Source organism: Dreissena polymorpha, chromosome 3 (genome assembly GCF_020536995.1).
Source record: "Dreissena polymorpha isolate Duluth1 chromosome 3, UMN_Dpol_1.0, whole genome shotgun sequence".
In the NCBI taxonomy this organism is placed as follows: domain Eukaryota; kingdom Metazoa; phylum Mollusca; class Bivalvia; order Myida; family Dreissenidae; genus Dreissena; species Dreissena polymorpha.
In genome coordinates this window covers 73,242,807-73,263,430 of record NC_068357.1, presented here as the reverse complement: position 1 = coordinate 73,263,430, position 20,624 = coordinate 73,242,807, and the positions used below count along the sequence as shown (strand labels likewise).

General features: G+C 36.5%; 1 protein-coding gene across 1 annotated transcript; it reads right to left on the bottom strand.

Annotated features, from left to right (window-relative positions):
• Positions 1-8,867: 8,867 nt before the first annotated feature.
• Positions 8,868-12,278, bottom strand: LOC127874746 (zinc finger protein 883-like). Its single transcript, XM_052419331.1, has 2 exons — positions 12,037-12,278; positions 8,868-10,379 (listed from the first exon to the last, which is right to left on the bottom strand). Exon 2 carries the CDS (start codon positions 10,362-10,364, stop codon positions 8,979-8,981), a length of 1,386 nt encoding a protein of 461 aa, XP_052275291.1. The 5' UTR covers positions 10,365-10,379; positions 12,037-12,278; the 3' UTR covers positions 8,868-8,978.
• Between the last annotated feature and the right edge of the window lie 8,346 nt (positions 12,279-20,624).

Sequence of the window (20,624 nt, the reverse complement as noted above, 5' to 3'; positions counted from 1 at the left end):
TAACCATAAGGCTCAGCACGCCATTTTGTCTACCAAATAGCTAAAACCGAACAAACGCATACAATGTATATTTGAGTGGATATTTAAGATCGCATGCATTTAATTAAGAAATATGACTTTTAAATGTACGATAAATCAAGCAAAAACTTGTGAGTTTTAATGCAACTCTTTGGAACTATTTAATTGCCCATTTACACAGATGTAATCATTCCACGCACTTCACAAATGTAAACAATTGTACATATTTTTTATTGAGTGACGTTAGGCATTGCTTCGACGTATTTATGTATGTTGGTTTCTTAACATAAAAAAAACATATCAATTTTATAATAATTAATTAAGACTGATATAAGATATCATGGTATGAGATGGTTTTCTTTAATGCAGTTAATGCAATGTAACCGTCGTGCAAGAGATTGTTTAGTGTACTGTAACCTCAATGATGAACGCTTGGAATGATCATGACATGAATGAGACGCTTTCAAAACAATAGTCCGTTCTGAGCCCAACACAGAGGTGAATGTAATGTGACCGTCGTGCAAGAGATTGATCACGAGTATCCAGGGTAAAAAGCGGTCCGTCTAAAATGCGTATATGACTCATATCCGCGGATATGACCGAAAAGTGCGGATATGGACGAATATAAGCAATATCGACACTTTTTCTGCAATGTTCATTTCAATGTTCAATGAAAAATACACAATATGTATTAAATATGCATAGTAAAATATCATATATTTGATTGTTACTATATATTATATTTTATAAGTGCGTAAAAATATGCACGTTATTTTATTTATTCAAATGAACAAAGGATATCGTAGTGCTACATTGAAATGTTTCAAGAGTGATTATAACCATTATAGTTGCGTTGTTATTGAAAAGCGATGCATGTCCCGCAAAAGTTTTAGATTTTTCGTTAATATTTCAACAGTTCATATTCAATACCGCGAAAAGTTAAAATACGAAGCCTATATGTTTAAGATCAATATTACAGCTGTTACATTCACTTATAAAACATAATATTAACGAAAAGGTCAAAAGATTTAGTTAAAATGTGGTTACTGACCAATTATCTGCAACTCATCTTGCTACCAGTTGTTTATAAAAATATATATAATATTCGATATTTTACATGACTCACCCACTCCGCAAAGCCGAAATGATCCGTAAAACAAAATAGTGTCTTTGTGTCTTATGAACGAATCTTCACTAAAACTAAATTAAGATTCACATCGTAAATCGAATCATTTGTGTTGTCAGTTGTCAAAACGAAAGTACAGTTGATATTCAAATGCATTATTTTTTCTCTTTTCAGGATATTGTTTTAGTAAGTTTATGCTGCATTAACAAATATAAGTGTATATGAATTGAAAACATTAAAATTAAACAACGGTTGCGATAGACACCTATCAACTGTTAGATGCCCATAATATCCCTTTAATTCACGAGTGATCATAGAAATCTTGTTCATTTTATGTGTCGGACATATTATTCATTATAAGTAATGACATGTTCATGAATTTGCTGGTTTATATGCATAACGCTTAAATGTATGTAAAATTATATAGAATAAAAGAAATACTTTATCAAAATTTGACTAGATCTATTGTGTTTTATTTTACCCTTTTAATATCATATGAAACTTTTTATGACAAAAATAAGATAAGTACCTCATGTTTATCCAAATATGTCTTACATTTGGTGGCTGAATTCATAGGAATGGATGAAACTATAGGGGCAACGTATATTTTTATACCCTTTGAACATGATGTTGACAATTTGGATTATGACTACAAAACATGGTACCTGTCTGGTACATACGAATGGAAATGTAGGGCAGAGGTGACAGTGATATTTTCTGGAAGCGGCTGTCTTAATATACGCTGCTTTCTTTCATGTTTTGGTACTACTTTGCGCTGAGGTAAATTTTCAGTAGGAATTTTGTTTCGGACGCGAGTTCAGCCGTTGGAAACCAATTTTGCCGGCTAATTGCTGTCATCCAAGCTTTTCTTGTACATGAGTCTTTAGGCAATTTATGTAATGTTACTTTTTTTGAAAATTTACCGGTTATACCGCTAAAATTATGGCATTTAACGATGGAACAGAAGTATTTTCCCATTGTTTCCTTAACACCGGAAGTAGGTATACCTACCCGCACGAACGACAACTCTGTCAAGACGGAATTACGAAAATCGGGACACATTGTTTAAGAGTTTAACTAATGATTTTCGGTGGGATAATGACGTCATTTCGTCAAAAAAATGACGTCATTTCACAGTTAAAAGTAAAAAATTATCGATAATTCTCACTGTTAATTTTCACTGTTTGAAACATTGAAATTATCAGTTTTCATTCACTGAAATTTCTCAATAAACCACCGGAAAGCATAAAATAAATAGTAACAATCAAATATAAGATATTTTTACCTTGCATAAAGTTATTAAAGCACTACAAATATAGATCCTTTGTTGGACAAACCACATTCGTCAATTTTATCATATTCGCGCATTTGAAATCATCATTTATTTTCAAATGAAAAATGCTACTTGAAACAGTGATATTTCAGAAAATATTTACTGCATTCATAACATTCAGTATATTTAAATAAACATTTTGATTTTAAATAAAAATATAACCAGGGAAAAGTAACATCATTAATAACTTGTGGTCTGGCGATAATCGGCCCAAACTTTTCGGTCAATCCGCGGATAGGAGTCATATTCGCATTTTAGACGGACCGCTTTTTACCAGGGATACTCGTGATACCTACCCGAATGGGAGACAACTTCTTAATTACGAAAAGACCCAATTATACGAATGCAATGCAATCTAAATCTTTCTACCTAAATATAGTGAAATCCTTGTTTTATTTTTGTGACACGCTGAACTACTTAAGACAAGACATGGGATCACGTGTAGCATAGGGGAATTTGATGAGGCCCGTATTCTGGAATGGGAAAACAACAGCCTTTAAAATACAAGTATATAATGGATTCTCAATAAAAATATATTCGTCTAGCATTTGACAAAACAATGACCCGCAAAGAGGATCCGATATTTATTTACTTATTGCATTTTCAGTCGTGATGTGTTGGCACTTAGCATTTATTGTTTGATTGCGAGTTGTTGTTTTTTTTTTAATTGTAATAGTGAACAAAAGAGCCTGGTGACTTAGTAAATACCTCCCTCTAAAGGCGGAGGGATATATAATTGGCCTTGTCCGTCCGTACGTCAGATCTTACACCCGTCTGTCACAAACAAAATGTTGCGGGGGATATCAATTAAAAAAATTTGCTTGTTTACACGTTTTTTTTGTTTTGTTTTTTTGATAACCCACGAGCCATTTGGGTAAATTCAAATGAAATCTGTATGCGGGAAGGTATTAAAAGTTGAAAGTAAGAAATTATATATTTTTTAATTTTCCGATTAACTTTGTTGATATCCATTTGATGTTTTATGGTTTAAATAAAATTGTAATCATAATTATAAATAGACACAGAGAATTACATTATTTCAACAGCTTTTAGCGCACCTGAGCACGACGAGTTCGAAAATGATGCCGGTTGGTTGAAAAACATGGCCGCCAGGGGGCGGGGCATTTTTCCTTATATGGCTATAGTAAAACCTTGTTAACACTCTACAGGTCATATTTATTTTCCGATCTTCATGAAACTTGCTCAGAAGATTTGTTCCAATATTATCTTGTATGAGTTCAGAAATTATAACCTTTACTTGAAAAACATGGCTGCCAAGGGCAGGGCATTTTTCCTTGTATGGCTATAGTAAAATCTTGTTAACACTCTAGTTGCCACATTTATTGTCCAATCTTCATGAAACTTCGTCAGAAGATTCATCGCAATAATATCTTGGAGGAGTTTGAAAATGATGCCGGTTGGTTGAAAAACATGGCCGCCAGGGGGCGGGGCATTTTTCCTTATATGGCTATAGTAAAACCTTGTTAACACTCTAGAGGCTACATTTATTGTCCAATCTTCACGAAATATGGTCAGATGATTAGTCTTATTGATATCATGGATGAGTTCGAAAATGGTTATGTTTGCTTGAAAAACATGGCTGCCAAGGGGCGGGGCATTATTCCTTATATGGCTATATATGGATATAGTAAAATCTTGTTAACACTCTAGGGGCCACATTTATAGTCCGATCTTCATGAAACTCGGTCAGAAGATTCATCCCAATAATATCTTGGACGAGTTCAAAAATGATACCGGTTGGTTGAAAAACATGGCCACCTTAGGGGCGAGGCATTTTTCCTTACATGGCTATAGTAAAACTTTGTTAATACTCTAGAGGTGACTTTTATTTTCGGATCATCATGAAACTTGGTCAGAAGATTTGTCTCAATAATATCTTGGATGAGTTCGAAAATGGTTATGGTTGCTTTAAAAACATGGCCACCAGGGGCGGGGCATCTTTACTTATATGGCTATATTAGCTCACCTGAGCACGACGAGTTCGAAAATGATGCCGGTTGGTTGAAAAACATGGCCGCAAGGGGGCGTGGCATTTTTCCTTATATGGCTATAGTAAAATCTTGTTAACACTCTAGAGGCCACATTTACTGTCCGATCTTAATGAAACTTGGTCAGAAGATTCATCTCAATAATATCTTGGACGTGGTCAAAAATGAAGCCGGTTTGTTGAAAAAACATGGCTGCCAGGGGGCGGGGCATTTTTCCTTTTATGGCTATAGTAATCCCTTGTTTACACTCTAGAGGCCACATTTATTTTCCGATCTTCATGAAACTTGGTCCGAATGTTTGTCCCAATAATATCTTGTTATCTCAGGTGAGCGACTTTGGACCTTTCAGGCCCTCAAGTTTGACTTGTGTGCTCAGTTTTGTTCTTTAAGGCATATTTGCGAGGTGAACTCACACGTTGAAACAGTCGTTTAGTTCAAAGCTCAATAAAACAAATACGAACACCCGTCACCCTCGATTTTTATTTTATTTTGATATCAGCAAAATATATATATCTATCAAACATTGTGCTTTATGTAATAACAAATCATAATCAAAGCGTTGTAGGCGCTGAAGGCCTGGGGCTAGGTTGAGTGTTACGTAAAATGCATTTACGATGTTTTGTCCGAATTTCTCCCTTTGTCCGAATTTATACGGATTGACCTTAGCGGTTAAGTGCAGAAGCTCAGAGACTTTAAGACAATACATTAGTTGTGTATATACTGCAGTGTTCATAGACGGTAGAGGACAACACGATACTGGTGGTAGGAACGATAACCTTTTGTTCAACTCTACAGATCTGGTAGAGGTTCGTCTACATAGGCGGTGAAGATATACAACAACAACAATATGGCCGCAAAAAACTGTTATTGTTGGCGTCAAATAAATCACTTTCAATAGCCTAAAATAGCTTTCTATTACATAATTAACAGATCAGGAAAACACTCATACTTCCTTTGTAATGTGTATACAAAAGAAAATCCACTGAAGCCCAAGTCTCACTTTTGCCGGTAGAGCCCCGGTCCATCCCGATTTGCTAACGCCGGTCGACCGGCGAGGACCGGGATGATTCGTAGACATTTTTTAACGCAGTCACACTATTTCCCGGTGCCGCCCCGGTTTAAGCCTGTCAACAGCCCGGCAGAGTCCCGGTCAACCCGGACTGGCTACGGTTTATCCCGGTGAAGCCCCGGCAGAGCCCGGGTTGTCGCCGGTATTGCCCCGGTGAAAGCCGGCAGCGTCCCGGCATAGCCCCGGTTGTCGCCGGTAGTGCCCAGGTTGAGCCCCGGTGAAAGCCGGCAGAGCCCCGGTATACCGTAACACCACCGGCACTCACCGAGTCTATACCGGCATCAGACCCCGGCAGAGCTACGGCAACGCCCCGGTTTTTACCAGGTCGTCGCCGGTAATGCCCCGGCGGAGCCCCGGTGAATGCCGGTGGCGTTCCGGCAGAGCGCCTGTTTTCTTATATACCGTAGCTATACTGGGACTCTAACGGCATTCACCGGGGCGTTGCCGTAGCTATGCCGGGGTCTATATGGACGCCGGTGGAGCTACGGTGCCGTCCCGGTTGTTCCCGGTGCCGTCCCGGTTGTTCCCGGTGCCGCGCCGGTCGTTGCCGGTCCTTCCCTTTGACTCCCGGTTCATCCCGTAGGTATTAAACATTTTAATACTTTCCCGATGGAGCCCCGCTTTTCCCGGCTCATCCCGGTCGTCCCCGATGGAGCCCCAGTTCATCCCGGTAGGGCCCCGGTTCATCCCGGTAGATCCCGGATCACGCAAAGGGGCTCCGCCGGCATCATAGTGAGACTGGGTCTTTACCCTGATAAAGAACGGTGTACAGATTGTGTACGTTGTCTCACGTAGAACTTTTCGCGCTCGATTTGCGCGCTCGATATGCGCAGTGAAATATCATATCCGGTAACTTCGTATATTTCCGAGAATGATCATGAATATTTGTTGTTGTTTTTTTTTCATTTTCTTTTTTCTTGAATGTCTCGTTAACGCAAAAGAATAACAATATCTTATAATATGTTTATAAATACCAAATGTAATGTCTTCAAAAAATGTATCAGAAAAAAATTATTCTTACTGTCTCCGTAGACACTCGTATCTTTTCGGCCTAGACCGTCAAGTGAGGAACTTATTGTCGCATGAATATGCAACCAATAATAAAAACTATGTCGTAGCCAATGCTTAGCAATTTTTTTTCAATAATTTTTTTACACGTTTTATGACACTGTCATGTTATATAGTGATGTTCTGTCTTTACAAGGCGGTTATTGAGATCTGCGAAGAACTTCTTTGATTGCGCATGAATTACCGCCAAGTGGTAAATCGGACTTTTGAGAAGTCATTCGTGGGTTTTGGCAGCCAGCCAATTCTGACTCAGAAATTTGTATCATTGCTATGGCCTTAGGGCTACGCCCCAGGCCAAAAACTACCGCGTAAGTTCTTAAAGGGATCTTTTCACGCTTTGGTAAATTGACAAAATTGAAAAAAGTTGTTTCAGATTCGCAAATTTTCGTTTTAGTTATGATATTTGTGAGGAAACAGTAATACTGAACATTTACCATGGTCTAATATAGCCATTATATGCATCTTTTGACGATTTTAAAACCTAAAAATTATAAAGCGTTGCAACGCGAAACGATTGAATAATTTGGAGAGTTCTGTTTTTGTCGTTAAATTTTGTGAAACTACGAAGATTGCTTATATAAGGTATAAAATACGTCTAGTAAGTGTACTTGGCGGAATAGCTCAGTAGGCTAACGCGTTTTTACTTCAGGACTCTGGCAGGACTCCAGGGGTCACTGGTTCAAAACCTCGTCCGGGCAATGTTCTTTTCCTTTTTTTTAATTTTATTCTTGATTTTTTACTGGAGCTTTTACGATCCAATGTTTACATTTATCGAGATAAAGCATTTAATGAATAAGTTAAAAAATGCCAAAATCTGTGAAAAGGCACCTTTAAAATGTATTCCGTGCTTTAAAATATCAGTTATTGTAGATTTAAAAACAAAATACTGATTCCAGCATTATTACATTACAGTGGCGTGTCAACAACTAATAGATTATTATTATAAAAAAATCCTTATATAGATAACGAAGTTCATGGGAAGTGAATAATTGCTTTACATATACGCCATAATTGCCTTCTGTAGTATCTTTATTCACATTCAAACTTGTTTGTAGTATGTAAACGTTTTCCAAAAAATGCAACACCTGTGTGGATTAGATTTTTTATCGTACGCGAACTGTGAAAATAAAATCGTTTTTCATATATTTTTTCCTAGCAATTCCAATAATATGGTAACACGTTTATATACATTCATTCATACAAATTATATGCCGTGAATTGGTGAAGTCATATCAAGACTCACAATTAATACCGTTGATATGCCCTTTTAAGTGTATTGTATACGTATTGTTTTTAATTGAATACTTAATTAATCTAATGTAATGATCTCGATACACATCTTTTGTAATTTGTATCTTCATTATATTCAAATCTACATTTCCATACAACAATAAGTTGGTAACATCATGTCCAGAATTTCAAACAATGGTAGTATGCCCCTTTAAATGTATTACATTATCTTGTTGTGTTTTTGTTTCGTTCAATATAAACTTATATTTGTTTGATCTTGCTACACATAATTTGTGTTTTCACTTAAATAAAAATCTACTTTTGCATTGGCATGCATAAAAACATTGGTCAAGACTTGTCAAGAAATAAAACTAATACTGTCGATATTCCCCTTTAAATGTTGCGTTTACGTCTTTTTTAAGTTGGATGCTGTATTTACCTTATATTACTGGTCTTGTTACAAATATCTTTTGTTTTCATTTACTAAATCTACTGTTTCATTGGAAAACAGCAATACATGTACTAGTATGTGTTTTGACCTGCACCATGTGAATTGTTTTCACTGTGTTTTTAATTGGTATTTTAATACATGCAGTTAAACTGTATTTGTGAACAAACGACCCCGGCGACCTATTGTTTTCTTTTTATATTTGTATAAAGTTATAACTCATTAAACATTTAGGTAAATTTGGAAAAAATATAGGTGCAGAATGGCATGTAAAAATAAAAATGACTTTGATGCATTTTATTTATTTTCATATGTGAAATTCTGTTGTTTTTGTTTATGTAAAAAATGATAAAAAACATGAATCAGTCGATTCATGTTCATTTTGTTTTAATTTGCAATCAAATTAAATCAGTATTACATATTTTGTGAGAAATAGAGGTTGTTATCAACATTTTCCTCATTAATTTACTCAAGTTTTTATGTTATTACCTTATTGGTGAATTGTTCTTGTGCTGAAATATGCTTGTTGTTCAAGTGCGAATAAAAAATGAACAAGACCGGTGACCCATGATTTTTTATTTTATTTTTCTATCCACAACAGATGGTTCTACCTAAATACCAAAAATTATCAAAATCTAGGTGGAGCAAAATTTGCATTGAAACTGCAGCATACGTCCTTAAGGAACAATTGTATGCATCATTTGAAGTTTATTGGGTCGCACTTTTGGTTGAACTGCATGTTTCCGTTGCTCGTGTTTACGCAGATTGCTAATTGTGGTTATATATTTACCACAAAATGAACACTTGTATGTCAGTTTTGTTCCACTCGACAATACATCTTCGGTGACATAAGCATGTTTCAACTCAATGTGATTGCGTAAGTTCAACTCGTTACTGAAGATACGCTGGCAAACTTTGCATTGCCTTTTCTGCATCTCTGACTTGATACCCAATTCGTGTTCGTGTTTAAGTTCGTGTTGCCAAAGCTCATTTTCGCGATAATATGCCTTTTCGCAGAATCTACATTTGTTTTTGCCGCTATGCACCCTCTTATGGCGACCTAATTCGTCCGGTTGCCGAAATGCTTTCGGGCATAGGTTACATTTGAAGGGTTTTTCGCCTGTGTGGATATATAAGTGTCGCTTGAAATCAGTTTCACGACTGAAATTTGCTTTGCATTCGTGACATTCATATTTCTGCGTCCCATTGTGAGTTTCGTTGTGAAGCAAAAGATATTCCAATCTTGAAAACGACTTATAACATATCTCGCATTTGTAAGTGTTGCCGGGTAGCTGTTTGTTTGTAGCATCTTTTACAAGGTGAATCCTTTGATGTCCCTTCAAAGCGTGTGCTGAACTAAGGATCCGTTTGCACACAGAGCACGTAAATGTGCTTTCAGTGCTTCTCTTCACGTATTTCAAATGGTTCATCAGGTATTTTTTACATTTATAGACATTGTCACAATGTGGACACGGTAAGGATTCTTTCCCACTGCATGCTCCCTTATTGCGATTCGTTATGTTTCTTTTAAGATTTGATTTGTGTATAAACGTTTTATCACAGCATTGACCTTGACATTTCTTTTTCGCCTCTATCCCTCTATCGGCATTTATGATCGGACCGAAATGGGTTTCCATGTGTTGTACTAAACAGAAACGATCTTTTAAAGCTGTGTTGCAAAAATCGCACACATAGTCTGATTGGGAATCAACAACAACACTCTCAAAAACTTTCTGATTTCGCCTGGTTTCATCAGCTTCCTTATAACGTTCCACAGTTTCATCTGCTGTAGATGGTACATTCGAATCTATCATTGTATCGTTCTTTACGAAATATCGCGTATTTGCAGTAGTGTTGATATCACTGCTTAATTTCATGTCAGGACGAAACACATTGGTCGACAGACTGCATGGGTCGATATAGTCTTCTCTGAGATTTTTAGACAAGTACATTTCACCAATATCATCGACATTAGTGTCAAACTCTTCATCCGATGTATGAATGTACGACTCATCATCTTCGTCCTCTGCCTTCAACTCTGCTAAGATTTCGTCTAGCTCCATCGTATCCAAAGTGAACTATAATGGATATTCATGTGTATTATTAAAGTATAAAATAAACTATAAATTTTATATTATTCATGTATTATGCATGTAAAACTTTTAAATGTATTTCAATACATCAACGTGTATTATATTACCATATATCGCTATTTTTGCATACACTGAGTAGAAAGTGTACTTTTATCTTTCGGCCTATCTACAATACGATATCTAGTTTCGGCTTTTCTATAGTACGGTTCCCAACCTCCGCGCAGAGATTTGACTTGAACCAGCATAGCTGTATAAAATCATTGCCTTCATAACCAACCACGTGGTGATAGCCTAGCCACGTAGTACAATAATTTAAACGTTCTTATTATTAGTATTATTATTTAATTTAGGTAAATTTGTTTAATTATAAATCTAAACTTATAAACTATTTTCAAAATATAAAAGAAAACGATACTTCTTTTCATAATATAATACCTAAACAAAAATATCCTACCAAATTTGGTAGGATGTTCTTGTGATGGCAGAGATTGTATGTGAAGGCATGGAACGACAAGTTTGTGCAAAGATTGTACGGTTCTTTGTGATGACTGATCTACAGTAACACTTTCTTACACTCTCTTTCATGTACATGCTGCTGCATATATACTAGTATCATGAGAATGTGCCACGTGAAACGAGTTTTGTTAATTAGTTTTAATACCAAGTATTGTTATTATAAAAATGTGCATTATCTTCATCACAATGAGATATTGTTTTTTTAATTATATACTTTCGATAGTTATTACTGTTCAACATTTAATAAAACATGTAGGTATGTTGCAATTAAACGTATTAGTACTTTTCATCAGCATAATTTGTATATTCATAAACTATTCACTTTGTAAACAGCTGCTGTGTCCACTTGGGCTTTGGACCTTCTTGATGTTTTTTAATAAACCATTATTTCAACAGTTTCTGAAGCATAATTCAATTGTTGAAAGCCGAACATCAACATCAATAAAACATTTCGTGCGAACTGTATACATGATTGTGTTTGAATTGACCGTTGGCGACGTACTTTAAGGGATTCAATTCAATAGTCTTGGACTAAGCGGAAATGATTACTTGCAGCAACACGTGCATATGATTACCATAAGTTGCCGGATGAAATAGGTTAGTCATCTTAGAATTAGTCATGATATGTAACGTACATATTCGCGACTGCGTGGTATTCTGCGTGTTATTTAAACTGGCGCAGATACAATGGCACATGCAGTACTTCAGAGAATAGCAGATGGCTAGACATTTTCCTGTTTTGAACGAGACCACAGAAAATAACGATTGTTTGAATTCACTAGTGTTTGTGTAATAATTGTAGCATGGCTTTCAAACACCAAATGATAATTGTCTGTTATTTATTATTGGACTTTTACATTGTACTCATTACATGACATGATTACTACATATGCATCTTTTGCCTTATAGAAACGTTTAGCACAGCGCATTTTTCTCCTTCGAAGAGTGTAACAAAACGTAAAAAATCATGATGAGCATGCATAAGCTAATGAGCATAAACAGTATACATGTATTTGTAGAATGTATGCGCCATGTATTGCTATGCTACCAGACGCAAATATTGACTTTTTATAATCCAGTTGATTAAAAGTACAATAGCGAAACCAATGTAATAATGTTGCCTTACCTTTACAAATAGTGGTAAATATGGCGTTGTTTCCCTTTTGTTATTCAGCCAATCCTTAATAAGTTCCAGATGAAATTTCAATTAAGAACACCATGCAACGTCTAAGTTGCGCGGTATTTTAGTGCAGCACAGGCAGTAATACGAAATCTGAGGCTATAGATAGATCAGGTAAAATCCTACTCGTTACGCCGTGTATCAGCCAACTCTCTGCACGGATCTTAGAGGTTCATATAGAACATGAACATACGTATATACTGATAAGAATCATACACGTTTTACAGTCAAATTCTGTACGCAATGATAACGTTTTTAGCTCACCTAAGCACAACGAACGTGCTCATGGTAAGCATTTGTGATCGCCATTTGTCCGTCTTCCTGGCGTCATCAACATTAGCCCTTTTTACTCTCAAGAGGCCACATGTATTTTCGATCTTCATCAAACTTAGTCCGAATATTGTTCCCAATGCTACCTTTACCGAGTTACGTGAGGTCCACTATGTCAAATTTAGGAAAAAGCTTCTTTGCACTTTAGAAGTAACACTCATTGTCCAATCTTCATGAAACTTGGGCAGAACATTTGTTATAATGATATCTTAGCAATGTTTTAACATGGTTTCGGTCTGCTGAAAATTATGGTGGACAGGGAACGGGGCAGTTTCCCTAATATGACTATAGAAAAACCTTGTTTACATTCTAGAGGTCACATTTAAAGTTCAATCTTCATGATACTTAGTCAGAACATTTATTATAAAATTCTAATGAAATATCAGCTGAGTTTAAAAAAGGTTTTCAGTCTCAAAAACATGCCTGCCAGGTTTAAATGAAGTTTTCCTTATAAAGCTTTAGTTAAACCTTTTTAATACTCTAGAAGTCACAGTAAGTGTCCAAGCTTCGTGATACTTGGTCAGAACGTTAGGTCTAATGGTATCTCAGCAGAATTCGGAAAAGTGTTCGGTTCGTTGAACAGCATTGAACTTTTCCTAAGAGGGGTATATAAAAAGTTTGTTAACACTCTAGAAGTCAGATTTTAAGTCCAATATTCATCAAACTTGGTCTGAACATTTGTTTTTACGATATCTCTACTGAGTTTGAAAATGGTTACAAGTTCTTGAAAAATACGGGCACCGGGAGGTAGGGTTGTTTTCCTTATATGGCTATAAACACACCATGGCAGTCACATTTAAGTTTAATAGTCATGAATATTCATGAAACCACGTCAGAAAATTTGGAATAACGATATCTGGGACGATTTCGAAAATGCTTCCGGTCTGAAGAAAAGCATGGCTGCCAAGGGCCGGGGCATTTTTCCTTATATGGCTTTAGGGAAACCGTTTTTAACATTCTAGAATTGATATTTTTCAGTCCAATCCAATGAAAGGTGGTCACAATTTGTGTTCGAATTAACATAATCATGCAATCTTCCACTACGACTTTAATGCGTTTAATGATTTTTTTTTAATTCGATCTTGCTGCCCGCTTAATCGTCAAACGGATTATTGTCCTATTACTATTGAGTCAATCACAAGGGTTATTAAAGGCTTTCACGCATTTAAAATACACCAGATTACATCCAATTATGCTGCAACGCTAAATCATAGACCATCCTTCTGTGTTCCTTATTGATGGTAAGCATAAGCATCGAATAATAAACAACCTTTCTGAATATGTTGGATTCGGTTTCTCATTCATTTATGTTTTTTTAAGTGATTACTGTTTTCCGTATCATTTTGCTTACCGAGTCAAATCGTATTTTTTTCGCTTTATTAACTTGGCAAATAAGCATGGTGTCAAATTAACCGTTAAGCTGAAACGTATGAAGTGCCTCAAATGATCACGTATTTACCTTATTATAATTATATGTTTGTTAACGAGGCTAACTTAAATACATTTGCTTAACACACATCTCGGGTGACTGACTGTAACGTACACAAACAAATTATTTATGTTTTTCATTTCTATTACCAAAAAGCCTATGTCATGGTATACACTTTAATTTATAAAATGCAAAAGAACAAGCGGGTCTTGGTAAACGTACCACCAAGCGATTTGTAGAGTTTATTTTATGTGGAGAACAACACGAGTTGTTGCTGTACACATATTTGTTTAAGTGAACCTTATTTGTTAATTTGTGTTTTTAATGCCCCCGGATCGAATGAACGGGGGTATATTGTTTTTGATCTGTCTGTCTGTCTGTCTGTCTGTCTGTCTGTCTGTCTGTCTGTCTGTCTGTCTGTCTGTCTGTCTGTCTGTCTGTCTGTCTGTCTGTCTGTCTGTCTGTCTGTCTGTCTGTCTGTCTGTCTGTCTGTCTGTATGTCTGTCTGTATGTATGTATGTCTGTCATTGTATGTGTCTGCATGTCATTGTATGTGTGTGTCTGTTCCAAAACTTTAACCTTGGTCACAACTTTTGCAATATTGATGATAGCAACTTGATTTTTGACATGCATGTGTATCTCATGGAGTTGCACATTTTGAGTGGTGAAAGGTCAAGGTCATCCTTCAAGGTCAAATGCCAAATATATGGCTTCAAAGCGGCGCAGTAGGGGGCATTGTGTTTCACAAACACAGCTCTTGTTTATAATTGACAATCTGGTTGTTCGATATTTCCGTTATACTGAAAGCAATCCGAAAAAGACGAACACTTATAGCAAGATTTAAAACAAAACAATTGCCATCGGACAAACGCGTAATACCATGTTTTACAGATAAACAATCGAAACAAAAAATGCGTCGGTCCACGAGAATATTTAGACCGCCCGAACACCGTTACATTTATTTTTGCATATACATTCCTGAATAAGGCTAGTGAGTCTGACGCTACAAACGAGGCATAAAAAGCGCATTTGTCACTATAAAATGCTAACCACGTGGACAGTTTCAGTGGAAAAGTTACGGTTCAAAAGTCCACGCTACCGGTATTCTATTATAATACAGATGGGATTTTATATGAATAACTAAAATGCAGTATATCTTAATTAATTCTTTGCAAAGTGATAGGTAAGCAAACTTACTTCGAGAAGTCGAACACTGGTAACAAAAACTTCGTTAATTCGTTAAAATTATAAAGCGTTGCAACGCGAAGTGATTGAATAATTTTGAGTGTTCTGTTGTTGACGTAATATTTTGTGATACTACGAGGATTGCTTATATAAAGGATAAAATACATCACTTATTGTGTGAGCACTGATGGCCGAATCGTCTAAGCGATAGACTTTTACTCCAGGGGTCAGTGGTTCGAGCCCAGTTAAGGAATACTATTTTATTTCTTTAATTTTGTTATTGTTTTTTTTTTAACTGGAGCTTTTTGGATCCAATGTTTACATTTATCAATATAAAGCATTTAATGACAAACTTTAATACATGCCAAAATCTGTGAAAAGGTCCCTTTAATATAGAGTGCGGTATTGCGGAAAGCCTTAATTTTACTCCTCAAGAATAGTGAAAGGTTCGGTGATCATGCCAGGAATGTTCGCAAAATAGTGAACAAGATACTCGATATAATGATTATATACACGCGGTACCGAAAAAATGATTAAAATGAACTATCGGCAGTCGTTTCCGCATCGTTGTATCTAAGCCAGTCAAGCAAATGCACACTTAAATGTTCTTGAATTTTCTGCGATATATTGTCTGTTTACTATTCATCCCACTGTGTTTGTACTTGCCAGTGTATTTTTAACAAAAACTGTATTTACTTCATGCATACTCTTCCATAAAATAAGACTTCAAACTCGTCCACATTTCATGTCGATATGATATTTAATAATTATTTTAAGGAATGAAACTGTTCATTTGCTTACCAAATGTAGTTAAACGATGTGAACTTGTTTTGCCTGTGTCGAATATAAATCATGAGATTCCTCGCTTTATTCATTATTTTTTTAACTGCAGAACGCAATTGCCCGTGGTCTTCGAAAACGTCATCATATTTATTATAATAATATGTTTTTGAAGATTTTCTTATTGTCGCCTAATGCAATCGGTCGGACCCAATTAAGGATCAGTTGTCAATAAATACCTTGGCGATTGATTTAAACAAGAAAATGACCCGTTGGCGAAAGATACAAGTATAAACGCGTTGTTATATTTCGCATTCAATTAGTGTTTGTTACTTATCAATTTTTACGATGTGTTTGAATAGTTATCCCCACGCTTTTTGAAAAAAAGGTGGGGATATTGTGGTTATCTCCGCCGTCCGTCCGTCTGTCTGTCTGTCCGTCCGTCCTGGCCACTATCTCCTCCTACACTAAAAGCACTAGAACCTTGAAACTTAAACACATGGTAGCTATGAGCATATGTGCGACCCTGCACTATTTGGAATTTTGATCTGACCCCTGGGTCAAAAGTTATAGCGGTTGGGGTGGGGCCGCGTCAGAAATTATCACTCATTTTTTTAGGTTATTTTACATTTACTTCTTTATTTCTACACCGATTCACTTCAAATTGATACTGGACCTCTCTTATGACAATACGGTCAATCTCAACCATGCATGGCCCCATTCCCAACCCTGGGGCGCCCCGCCCACATAGGCCACACCCACCAAAAATTTCCATTTACTATAATTTTTTCATTTCTACACGGATTCACTTCAAATTGATACTGAACTTTTGTTATGACATTAGGGTCAATCTCAACTATGCATGGCCCCAATCCCAACCCTGGAGCGCCCGCCCACATAGGCCACACCCACCAAAAAATTCCATTTACTATATTTTTTTCATTTCTACACGGATTCACTTCAAATTGATACTGAACTTCTCTTATGACATTAGGGTCAATCTCAACTATGCATGGCCCCATAACCAACCCTGGGGCCCCGCCCACATAGACCACACCCACCCAAAATTGCCTTTACTATAATTTCTTCATTTCTACACCGATTCACTTCAAATTGATATTGAACTTCTCTTATGACAATACAGTCCATCTCAACTATGCATGGCCCCATTACCAACCCTGGGGCGCCCCGCCCACATAGACCACACCCACCCAAAATTGCCTTTTACTATAATTTCTTCATTTCTACACCGATTCACTTCAAATTGATACTGAACCTCTCTTATGACAATACGGTCAATCTCAAGTATGCATGGCCCCATTACCAACCCTGGGGCCCCGCCCACATAGACCACACCCGCCCAAAATTGCCTTTTACTATAATTTCTTCATTTCTACACCGATTCACTTCAAATTGATACTGAACTTCTCTTATGACAATACGGTCAATCTCAACTATGCATGGCACAATTACCAACCCTGGGGCGCCCAGCCCACATATGTCACACCCACCCGAAATTGCCTTTTACTATAACTTCTTCATTTCTACACCAATTCACTTCTAATTGATGATGAACTTCTCTTATGACAATACGGTCAATCTCAGCTATGCAGGGCCCCATTACCAACCCTGGGGCACACCTAGGTCAAACATTCGGCGTGGGGATACGCGTCGGCCTCTGCCGCGCCATTTCTAGTTTTAAATTGTAATTAAATGCAATTTTAGTAAATGATTGGCTCAAAACAAACTTATCATCATACAACATTTGATGACTCGTGGGTAAAAATAAGGTAATTAATTCGGAAAATCACATAAAGCGCTTGATTTGTGCGTTTAATACCAATCATATGACAGATTGGTAATAGTCTGGCGTTAATCGCGCAATCGAAGGACACATATGGAATGTTCACGTTATAAATCAGAAATAGTTTATCACATATCAAAACATAATTTTTCCGCTGGTCGAGCGACTTTTATGTCGCCGTTTTAATCACACGTTGCATATTTCATTTTTAATAACCGTCAAAAGGCTAATCAATTACTGCAACTAATGTACCGAATCGTGAAGTCTGACCGTTGAAATATTAAGTGAAATTTTAATAGCTTTAATTAAAAAAAATGACGATTGAAAACATACACACAGGCACCAAAGTTTGAATGACATAGGAGCATCATAACCATGACATTTCGAGAAGTATTTAATCGGTTTACTCGATTAAATTATCATTTGTTTAAACACTATTTATTTAGTTCATTGAAAGTACATATAACCAAGACAATACAAATATACATATTATATTCGAACAATATGCTAGGCAGGTAGAATCGCAGTATTGCTTAACATAAAGGCTGTAAAATACAATTAGACAGCATTGAGAAGGAAGCTCAAGGCTTATACTATGTCTCTCTTCTGTCAGTTAGAAGCGCTGCTGTAATGGTGTAAACAACAAACGTATAACAACTTTGTCAAAATTACGAACAATATATTACAGTGATAGGTAATTTCATACCGTTTAGAAAAGGAAAAATAATATAAGTTATTATACAAAAAGTAAAACAGAGTAATGAAGATAGCATAAGAGCAAAAGTAAAACAGAGTAATGAAGATAGCATAAGAGCTAATAAGTTGAGAAGGAAAGGGACAGAAGTGAAAGAGTAGAGTTTCAGAATAAGAGAAGTTGCGGTATGAAAAGAAGCAGTTGCGGGAACGGGGCATCGTTAGCAGAATATGGTTTGTTCCTGAGATAGAGTTGGGTTAGAATCTATGAATATCTCGGATGAAAGACTAAACATATTTGAATATATATTTATGAGTTTACTTCATATGATCCGTCTTTAACACCGAAAAGAAGTAGTTGCAAAGTTATGGGTTTGAAACTGGACAGATTGTTAAAAAGGATAACTCTTTTTTCTGTATAAATGGGGCAATTGAAGAAAAAGTGATATGTATCTTCAATCGCACCGCATTGACAATATGGACTTTGTACAATGTTTTTTGCGGACAAATGTTCATTAAAACTGCTACAACGCATTCGTAAACGCGCATGTAGAACATTAAACGTCCGCTCCCCATCGTAGTAATGCTGGGGAATTATTTTTTTATCTTTACTAAGATTTACTTTGAAAGCAGAGAGAGTAGGAGCCGTTCTTACCGATTGCGGTTGATTGTTCCATAAGTTGATAGTTGATGGTAGGAAATATCGTGTAAAAAGTTGTGATTTGCATTGAATACTGCGAATATTGTTAGAGTTACGAAGAGGATAAGCCGATCTTTCTCCCACGCTAGATGGGATAAGTGTGCACAAGTATGGGGGTGATAGTGAATTATACATTTTATAGAAGTGGGTAAGTTTATGTTTTGTTCTCCTATTTTTAATGGTTCGAGAGCAGTTTCATTATACAGATTTTGCAAAGATGCCAAACGTGTTCCCCCGCTGATTATCCTTGCTGCTTCCTGTTGAATCTTCTCAAGTTCTTTTTCATTTTGTGTATTAATGTTATCCCAGACTATATCAGCGTATTCAATAATTGGTCTAATAAATGTTGTGTATATCGATAGAAGGGACTTTCTATCGAGCGTAAACTTAAACGTTCGCATTAGATTGAGTCTTTGTCATGCTTTCTTCTTGATTGATTCAATATGGTCATGCCAGGAACATGTATCAGAAAAAGTTAAGCCTAGATGCTTGTGAGACGAAACCTCGGTGATTTTGCAGTCGTTTAGAAAAAGGGGGATGGATTGGGCGGTTGATTTTTCAAGATATAGCCAAGGATTCGGTTTTGGATGGATTGAAAGAGACCACCTACTAATCAGCCCAAGAATGAATTTTGCAAGATCAGAGTTAAGATGATTAGCCGCATCAACAGGGTTGTCGACGATGATATATAGCGTGGTGTCGTCTGCAAATAGGCGAATTGGACAGTGAATATATCGTACAATGTCATTTACTAGTATGTATATAAGAAAGAGGAGGGGCCCTAATATAGACCCTTGAGGGACACCAGCGTTTATGGGTAATGGGTCAGATTGGCAGCCAGAGATTACAACACACTGGGTCCTCGCATGTAGGTAGTCTTTTTACCAAGATAGAAGATTGCCCGAGATACCACTTAGTCGGAGCTTGTGGATAAGTCCTTCATGCCATACCCTGTCAAAGGCCTAAGAAATGTCGCAAAAAACGACTCGAAACTCTTTACCTTCGTCAAGGTCGTTACAAAAGGAGTGATATACAGAGACTAATTGGTTGACAGTGGAATCCTTTGGAATAAAGCCTGATTGAAATGGGGTTATAAATTCAATAGCCCTTAAAAGGTTAAACATATATTTGTGGAAAATTGTCTCGAAACATTTACTTAAAACACTTAAAAGGGAGATCGGTCTATAATATTCATCATCCAGAGGATCAGACTTTTTGTGAAGTGCACAAACAATTGCTTCTTTCCTCCTCCGTGGGACCCTACCATTACTGATAGGAAAATTGAAAAGATTGTGTAGAGGACCTGCAATCTCAGACGCAATTTGCTTTAGGACTTGACTTTTAATTTGTTTTGGACCAGATGCCTTTCCCGTTTTCATAACTTTTATGGAATCCAAGATATCTTGACCGGAAATAATGAGATCTTCAAAAACAGGGAAATCTGGCTCTTGGGAATGTAGGTTGTGCATATGCGTTCTGGGTGTAGTTAAAGTAGATTGAGATTGGAAGAATGAATTAAGAATATTCGCTTTATTAAGGGGTGACTCATATATGGTACCATTATGAATTAAGGGAGGCAACTCGTTATGTGAAGTGTTTTTATTTGTGATTTT